The 9,455-nt window shown below is 48.0% G+C and overlaps 1 protein-coding gene across 1 annotated transcript; it reads right to left on the bottom strand.

Moving 5' to 3' along the window:
• Positions 1–6,201: 6,201 nt before the first annotated feature.
• On the bottom strand, positions 6,202–8,613 carry LOC125529686 (GDSL esterase/lipase At5g45910). The gene is made up of 5 exons (XM_048694113.2): positions 8,263–8,613; positions 7,947–8,162; positions 7,712–7,860; positions 7,037–7,313; positions 6,202–6,574 (listed from the first exon to the last, which is right to left on the bottom strand). Exons 1-5 carry the CDS (start codon positions 8,501–8,503, stop codon positions 6,327–6,329), a joined length of 1,131 nt encoding a protein of 376 aa, XP_048550070.1. The 5' UTR covers positions 8,504–8,613; the 3' UTR covers positions 6,202–6,326.
• Between the last annotated feature and the right edge of the window lie 842 nt (positions 8,614–9,455).

Raw genomic sequence — 9,455 nt, 5'->3', positions numbered from 1 at the left:
GAAACAATGCGGAATAGTTTCGCAACTCACGCCACCTGGAACACCACAACGTAATGGTGTGTCCGAACATCGTAATCGTACTTTACTAGATATGGTGCGATCTATGATGTCTCTTACTGATTTACCGCTATCATTTTGGGGTTATGCTTTAGAGACGGCTGCATTCACGTTAAATAGGGCACCATCGAAATCCGTTGAGACGATGCCTTATGAACTGTGGTTTGGCAAGAAACCAAAGTTGTCATTTCTTAAAGTTTGGGGTTGCGATGCTTATGTGAAAAAACTTCAACCTGATAAGCTCGAACCCAAATCGGAGAAATGTGTCTTCATAGGATACCCAAAGGAAATTGTTGGGTACACCTTCTATCACAAATCTGAAGGCAAAACTTTTGTTGCTAAATTTGGATCCTTCCTAGAGAAGGAGTTTCTCTTAAAAGAAGTGAGTGGGAGGAAAGTAGAACTTGATGAGGTAACTGTACCTGCTACCTTATTGGAAAGTAGTTCCTCACAGAAACCAGTTCCTGTGACACCTACACCAATTAGTGAGGAAGTTAATGATGATGATCATGAAACTTCAGATCAAGTTGTTACTGAACCTCGTAGATCAACCAGAGTGGTATGGTAATCCTGTTCTGGAGGTTATGTTGCTAGACCATGACAAACCTACGAACTATGAAGAAGCGATGGTGAGCCCAGATTCCGCAAAATGGCTTGAGGCCATGAAATATGAGATGGGATCCATGTATGAGAACAAACTGTGGACTTTGGTTGACTTGCCCGATGATCGGCAAGCCATTGAAAATAAATGGATCTTCAAGAAGAAGACTGACGCTGACGGTAATGTTACTGTTTATAAAGCTCGACTTGTTGCAAAAGGTTTTCGACAAGTTCAAGGGATTGACTACGATGAGACTTTCTCACCCGTAGCGATGCTTAAGTCTGTCTGAATCATGTTAGCAATTTCTGCATTTTATGATTATGAAATTTGGCAAATGGATGTCAAAACTGCATTCCTGAATGGATTTCTGGAAGAAGAATTATATATGATGCAACCGGAAGGTTTTGTCGATCCAAAGGGAGCTAACAAAGTGTGCAAGCTCCAGCGATCCATTTATGGACTGGTGCAAGCCTCTCGGAGTTGGAATAAACGTTTTGATAGTGTGATCAAAGCATATGGTTTTATACAGACTTTTGGAGAAGCCTGTATTTACAAGAAAGTGAGTGGGAGCTCTGTAGCATTTCTGATATTATATGTGGATGACATATTGCTGATTGGAAATGATATAGAATTTCTGGATAGCATAAAGGGATACTTGAATAAGAGTTTTTCAATGAAGGACCTCGGTGAAGCTGCTTATATATTGGGCATCAAGATCTATAGAGATAGATCAAGACGCTTAATTGGACTTTCGCAAAGCACATACCTTGACAAAGTTTTGAAGAAGTTCAAAATGGATCAAGCAAAGAAAGGGTTCTTGCCTGTGTTACAAGGTGTGAAGTTGAGTAAGACTCAATGCCCAACCACTGCAGAAGATAGAGAGAAGGTGAAAGATGTTCCCTATGCTTCAGCCATAGGCTCTATCATGTATGCAATGTTGTGTACCAGACCTGATGTGTGCCTTGCTATAAGTTTAGTAGGGAGGTACCAAAGTAATCCAGGAGTGGATCACTGCACAGCGGTCAAGAACATCCTGAAATACCTGAAAAGGACTAAGGATATGTTTCTCGTTTATGGAGGTGACAAAGAGCTAGTCGTAAATGGTTACGTCGATGCAAGATTTGACATTGATCTGGACGATTATAAATCGCAAATCGGATACATGTTTACATTGAACGGTGGAGCTGTCAGTTGGTGCAGTTCTAAACAAAGCGTTGTGGCGGGATCTACGTGTGAAGCGGAGTACATAGCTGCTTCGGAAGCAGCAAATGAAGGAGTCTGGATGAAGGACTTCATATCCGATCTAGGTGTCATACCTAGTGCATCGGGTCCAATGAAAATATTTTGTGACAATACTGGTGCAATTGCCTTGGCAAAGAAATCTAGATTTCACAAGAGAACCAAGCACATCAAGAGATGCTTCAAATCCATCCGGGATCAAGTCCAGGTGGGAGACATAGAGATTTGCAAGATACATACAGATCTGAATGTTGCAGACCCGTTGACTAAGCCTCTTCCACGAGCAAAACATGATCAACACCAAGGCTCCATGGGTGTTAGAATCATTACTGTGTAATCTAGATTATTGACTCTAGTGCAAGTGGGAGACTGAAGGAAATATGCCCTAGAGGCAATAATAAAGTTATTATTTATTTCCTTATATCATGATAAATGTTTATTATTCATGCTAGAATTGTATTAACCGGAAACATGATACATGTGTGAATACATAGACAAACAGAGTGTCACTAGTATGCCTCTACTTGACTAGCTCGTTGATCAAAGATGGTTATGTTTCCTAGCCATAGACAAAGAGTTTTCATTTGATTAACGAGATCACATCATTAGGAGAATGATGTGATTGACCCATTCCATTAGCTTAGCACTTGATTGTTTAGTTTGTTGCTATTGCTTTCTTCATGACTTATACATGTTCCTATGACTATGAGATTATGCAACTCCCGTTTACCGGAGGAACACTTTGTGTGCTACCAAACGTCACAACGCAACTGGGTGATTATAAAGGTGCTCTACAGGTGTCTCCGAAGGTACTTGTTGGGTTGGCGTATTTCGAGATTAGGATTTGTCACTCCGATTGTCGGAGAGGTATCTCTGGGCCCACTCGGTAATACACATCACTTAAGCCTTGCAAGCATTGTAACTAATGAGTTAGTTGCGGGATGATGTGTTACAGAACGAGTAAAGAGACTTGCCGGTAACGAGATTGAACTAAGTATTGAGATACCGACGATCAAATCTCGGGCAAGTAACATACCGATGACAAAAGGAACAACATATGTTGTTATGCGGTTTGACCGATAAAGATCTTCGTAGAATATGTAGGAGCCAATATTAGCATCCAGGTTTCGCTATTGGTTATTGACCGGAGACGTGTCTCGGTCATGTCTACATAGTTCTCGAACCCGTAGGGTCCGCACGCTTAAAGTTCGATGATGGTTATATTATGAGTTTATGTGTTTTGATGTACCGAAGGAATTTCGGAGTCCCGGATGTGATCACGGACATGACGAGGAGTCTCGAAATGGTCAAGACATAAAGATTGATATATTGGAAGCCTATATTTGGATATCGGAAATGTTCCGGGTGAAATCGGGATTTTACCGGAGTACCGGGGGTTACCGGAACCCCCCGGGGGTTTAATGGGACAAGATGGGCCTTAGTGGAGAAGAGGAGGGGCGGCCAGGGCAGGCCGCGCGCCCCCTCTCCCTCTAGTACGAATTGGACAAGGAGGGGGGCGGCGCCCCCCTTTCCTTCCTCTCTCCCTCCTCCTTCCCCCTTCTCCTACTCCAACTAGGAAAGGAGGGAGTCCTACTCCCAGTGGGAGTAGGACTCCTCCCTGGCGTGCCTCCTCTTGGCCTGCCGCCTCTCCCCCCTTTCTCCTTTATATACGGGGGCAGGGGGCACCTCTAGAGACAACAATTGATCTCTTGGATCTTCTTGGATCTCTTAGCCGTGTGCGGTGCCCCCCTCCACCATAGTCCACCTCGATAATATCGTTGCGGTGCTTAGGGAAGCCATGTGTCGATAGAACATCAGCATCGTCACCACGCCGTCGTGCTGATGGAACTCTCCCTCAAAGCTTGGCTGGATCGGAGTTCGAGGGACATCATCGAGCTGAACGTGTGCTGAACTCGGAGGTGTCGTACGTTCGGTACTTGATCGGTCAGATCGTGAAGACGTACAACTACATCAACCGCGTTGTGCAAATGCTTCCGCTTTCGTTCTACGATGGTACGTGGACAACACTCTCCCCTCTTGTTGCTATGCATCACCATGATCATGTGTGTGCGTAGGAATTTTTTTGAAATTACTACGTTCCCCAACAAAGTGTTCGAAAGAGAAGTGCTTACCGGGGTGTCCGGACGGTTGCAGTCAAGGCCGACATCTTCGGAGGTGTCCGGCCAATGTTTTCGTTTCCCAAAAAGCATCTTCCACATCCCTTTGTGCGTAGCGCCGAAGAAGTGTTGGAGGCTTCGTGGCCCTTCTGGATTAAACTCCCACATGTGGAAAGGCCTACGCTGGCATGGCAGGATTCGGCGGATCAACATTACTTGAATCACGTTGACATGATCGATGTCCCTCTCGAGGAGGGTTCGGGTGCGGCTCTGTAGAGTCCGCACTTCATCAACTGATCCCCAGTCCAGCCCCTTATTGACCCAGGATGAAAGCTGTAACGGAGGGCCGGAACGGAACGCAGGTGTAGCTGCCCACTTGGTGCTATGGGGTTTCGTAACGTAAAACCACTCTCGCTGCCATTGATTGGAAGCTTCGGTGAAGGAGCCTTTTGGCCAGGAAGTGTTGGTAAGTTGGCTTGCTACAGCACCGCCACACTCCACTTGTTCCCCGTCGACTACCTTTGGCTTCACACAAAAGGTCTTGAGCCATAAGCCGAAGTGTGGGGGGTTCGGAGGAAGGCCTCGCATGTGACAATAAACGCCGAGACGTGAAGGGAAGAATCCGGAGCTAGATCGTGAAAATCTAGTCCGTAATAAAACATTAGCCCCCGGACAAAGGGGTGGAGAGCGAAACCTAGCCCTTGGAGGAAGTGAGAGATAAATACAACCCTCTCGCCAGATCTGGGGGTCGGAATAACTTGTCCTTGAGCAGGGAGCTTGTGGTGGATCTCCGTGGTCAGGTATCTGGCTGCCCGAAGCTTTGCAATATCCTCCTCTGTGACGGAGGAAGCCACCCATCGACCCTGAGGGCTGGGTCCGGACATGATGGGGAGGCTTGAGGCAACGAAGTCGAACCTCGGGTGCTAGAAACTCGAGGCTGGGAAGGTTAAGGAGAGGCTTGGCGTAAAAGGATGGCCCTTGGTTCCTTTATAAAGGCCGCGGGTACTGAACGCCTTCTCCTAAGACTAAAAGCCTTCCTATTCCCAAGGAATCTTTCCAGTGGAACGGTTGGGTTACCCACGCTCGTATTAATAAGGATCCCGCAATAAGGGGGACACGATCTCTGCTCCGACAGAACGTGCCAATAAGGGCCACGCCTCAGAACGTGGAACAAGAAATGGTTCGAAATACCAACCGGACAGACGTGATGTCATCTTGTAAAAAGTTGTCAGCAGATGGGACTCGTGAAATATTATATTCCCTGCAATCGTGTGTACTATTTGTGTTGCAGATCCGGACACCTTCATTTTATCCAAAGACCATCTTGGAGTATTCGGAAAATGGAACCCACCTTGCAATGTCAAAGATAATCTACGCGCCGGACACATCGTCGTTGAAGTCTGGTTCAGGGGCTACTCAGGGAGTCCTGGACTAAGGGGTCCTCGAGCGTCCGACCTATTGGACATGGGCCGGACTGATGGGCCGTGAAGATACGAAGACCGAAGATTCTACCCGTGTCCGGATGGGACTCTCCTTGGCGTGGAAGGCAAGCTTGGCGACCAAATATGAATACTCCTTTCTCTGTAACCGACCTTGTGTAAACCCTAGGTCCCTCCTGTGTCTATATAAACCGGAGGGCTAGGTCAGTAGATACATCTTCATAATTATAGCCAGGTTAGACTTAGGGTTTAGTCATTACGATCTCGTGGTAGATCAACTCTTGTAATACTCATATTCATCAAGATCAATCAAGCAGGAAGTAGGGTATTACCTCCATAGAGAGGGCCCGAACCTGGGTAAACATTGTGTCCCTCGTCTCCTGTTACCATCGATCCTAGACGCATAGTTCGAGACCCTCTACCCGAAATCCGCCGGTTTTGACACCGACAATGACCACGGTGATCACTTTGGCGGTGGTGACAACCGTGTGTAATGCCAGCCCTGTTGCGGCCGTGGGCATCTTTTCTGGGAGTGCGGTTACAACCATGCCTTTCGGCCTCAACACTCCAAGATGGCGGGACTTGCTGCTGCTTCTCCCCCGTCCATCCTTGGCAATCCCGCCTGGTTCACGGACACGGGGACCACCGACCACATCATCCCTGACCAGGATCGTCTCATTGTAAGGGAGAAATATCCAAGGAGGGACCGCATCCATATGGCTGACGGATCAAGTTTGCACATAGCTCATCATGGTCATGCAATACTTGCCACACCTTCCTACACCCTTATTTTATGATTTTGTTTTCTGAAACTTCTAATCAGGACTACCAAGATGCATATGTCCCGATCCATGAGATATGATGTGATCGCTTCTACTCCGTAAGTTCTAACGTTGCCTTTGCCTCTAGGATGGGCGGGTCGGCAAAGGGCCCGTAGAGCCATCCCTTGGCGATGTGGCCGTAGGCTGCCTCCGTGAGGTGGACGCCATCCCAGTTCCAGTGGTTTGATGGGTCGTCGCAGGCGTAAGCGCCTGGCTCGCCGCACTTGGACGTCAGGTTGAAGTTGTATACCCCCACGCCCGGCGCGCCGCAGCATGTCCTCGGAGTCTGCTTCAGGAACCCTGAAAAAGCAAAAGTTGAAATTAGGGTATGAAGTTGTCGGACTCAAAGACGAACTGGGCTCTAGGCCTGAACTCTCAATTGACCATGGTGAACTAAGCCCATCAAGGGGGTCTATGCTTCTATGGGCCTTCAGTGCTTCCTGGTCAACTATTGGCCATCATGCTTTTCCGGGAAAAAAAATATGTGGTCTGTCATCATGTAGAAAATGTAGCGATGATGTAGATAAGTTCACAAAATATTTCATGCGGTCATTGAATTGTTCTTTGCTTCCAACCTTGATAGCGAGTTGGCACAATTTCTACTTTGTTTCTTGCATTTAGATGGAGGAACATTTCAACGAAAGTTAGCGACATCATCAAGAACGACTTTGCTAAATCATGCATGACCATTCCTAATGTCGAACAGTAACAAGAAACAGCACAACATAGACTAAATGAGCTGCGTGCATTCCAAAAACTCACCCCACTTCTCGGCGCGCAGGACGAACTGCGTGACGGCGGTGTAGTAGTCGGCGTACATGATGCGCACGCCGGGGTGCTTCTTCCGGAGCTCGGCGATCTTGCGCTGCAGCAGGGCGTTGTGCACCCAGGACAGCGTGTTAAGGTCCTTGATGCAGCCGCTGCGCGGGCCGTACATCTCCGGCCGCTGCTTGAGGAAGATGGACAGGTACACGGGGAAGCAGCCGATCGGCAGCACGCCCGGCACCACCAGCTCCACCGCCCCCTCCGCGATCAGCTTCTGCACCCAAGCAAACACGCCGGACGGACACAGTAGGGTGATTGAGATTAGTGCGCACATGTACATGCATGAAAACGAGATGGGTAAGACCTCTCCCAATGCAAAAGTGCTTAGATGAGGTGCTAAGTATATTAAATGCCTTAGCAACTCAAGTCCACAATGCAAAGATGCTAAGCTTTTAGGTGCTAAGCTTCGTACATTTAATTTGTTGTACACTCAGAATTGTGATTCTATCTAGGTGTACGTGCTTAGCATCGTTTCTTCCTGGGTCACCATACTACTTTTTCTTTTCTTAACTAGCATGCCACATCATATTTTTTGCTTAGTTGGCAACCTTAGCACCCGTACAACGCGGAGCATTGGGAGGGGCCTAAAGTAGACCTGAGAGAGACGAGCACCTCGATTCCCTTGCCGATGGAGTCGACGATGTGCGGCACGAACGTGTGCACCTTCTGCACCGGGAGGAACGCGCCGAGCGCCGCCGCGTAATCGTTCCCGCCAAACTCGCCGACGATGAACAGCGACCGCCTGAACAGGTCCCTGCACTCTGAATTCCGATCGAAGTGCAAAGCAAATCAGTACGATGTAGCGAGCCGCACACGGTGTGTCAACAGCATAAAATATATGGTGAACCTTTTGGGGAGTTGCAGATGGATGGCTTCATGTCTTGAAACCACTTGAGCTGGGTGTGCAGGGAGCCGGAGTTCCAGACCGTGTGCCTCATGCCACGCGCCTCAAAGAAGCTCGTGTCCAGCGACGTGCCGCCGGTGATCGCGAAGTTGGCACCACGGTGGAACGACGCGTTGTGCGCCTTGGACGGCGGTAGCAGTGGCAGGCCCAGCTCCTGCGCTGCACATTGCCACAGCCAGGGAAAGATCATCAGGAACACACGTGCACGTACAATAGGTCGATCGGTTTAATCCGATCAAAGTTGGAAAGACGAGGATACCGATGAAGTCGACGACGAGGCGGCCGTCGGAGACGCGCCCCGTCGGGTACCCGAAGTACGTCATGCCATACGGCAGGCGCGCCGTGGCGAGGTAATCCGGGATGCCATCCGCGACGAGGTTGCCGGCGTCGGCGAGGGAGTCGCCAAAGTTGAAGATAGCGGCGTACTTCTGCGCAGCCGCGGGCAGCGGCCAGAGCCCGGCGACTATGAGCGCGAAGCCAACTAGGTACTCACGCCTCATGATGAATTGATGATACGCTCGTGAGTGCGCCCAAGGTCGTCGTCTCTGCCTGTGGGTATCGTGTTTGCAACGGGGTGGTTTCGTGTACGTTGAGATCTGTTATAGTATGTTGCACCATGGTCTGTGATGGAGAGTGCCGACCTGTTCTACGCACCTTGCTTGCTTGACTACCGCGGCGTGATTTCAAAATGATTCGTGGAAGTGGTCTTAGGATGAACTTCCTGGATTAACTAGTAGTCTAAGAGTAGGTGTTATTGTGCGACTTATAGCATTTTGATTGCTCTTTCTGAGTAGGAATGCAAAAAAGATAAGAAGGAAAATTCCTTTACTCTTCCTATATGTTTCATCCCTTTGAATCAATAGATATATAGTATCATGGAAGGAAAAATGAATTCCTATTTCCATATTTTCCTCCACCTTTAATATGAATCATAGATGCCCTTAGTTTTGGGTTACCGGTATTTTTTTTGCCTTTTTTAGTAGAGTGCAATGGTCTTGGGTTCTTTGCTTTCTATAATATAATATGTAAATGAGGACCACATTTGTCTAACATTAGGTTAGTGGTTCGGTTCTTAGGATCTTGGTGTGACCATAACAGAAATGGCCCGGATGTGTTGAGCGGCCTTTTGGCTCGGCTCACGGCCCGCTATGGATCGGCCTGAACGGTCCAGGCGTTGTAAAAGAAAAACGGCCGGTCCGGGTTGTCAAATTAGGCCCGACTAATAACGTTTTCTTTTTTTTTGTGTGTGTGTGTGGGGGGGGGGGGGGGGGGAATTTAGGCCCGACTAACGTTGCATTAACAGTAATTTTCATATTTGATTCTAAAAAAAAGTAATTTCCATATTTTACTCCACCTTTCATATCTCTACTTTTAATGGAGCAGTTGGTAGCCTGGTACGGTTTATTTTTGTCCCACCTCCCACCTTAGCTGATTTTTTTTCGTCCTCCTCCC

Source organism: Triticum urartu, chromosome 3A (genome assembly GCF_056163025.1).
Source record: "Triticum urartu cultivar PI428250 chromosome 3A, HENAU_Tu73, whole genome shotgun sequence".
Lineage (NCBI taxonomy): Eukaryota > Viridiplantae > Streptophyta > Magnoliopsida > Poales > Poaceae > Triticum > Triticum urartu.
The sequence above is the reverse complement of the archived record's forward strand: the minus strand, read 5'-3'. Positions and strand labels throughout refer to the sequence as shown.

Excerpts from the sequence above, each read along its gene's own strand:
- LOC125529686 (XM_048694113.2), bottom strand. The coding sequence starts at position 8,503 with ATGAGGCGTGAGTACCTAGTTGGCTTCGCGCTCATAGTCGCCGGGCTC. Across the intron at positions 7,314-7,711 it reads CCATCGGCAAGGGAATCGAG|AAGCTGATCGCGGAGGGGGC; the intron begins GTGCTCGTCTCT and ends GCTTGGGTGCAG. Across the intron at positions 6,575-7,036 it reads CCTGCGCGCCGAGAAGTGGG|GGTTCCTGAAGCAGACTCCG; the intron begins GTGAGTTTTTGG and ends TTGCTTTTTCAG.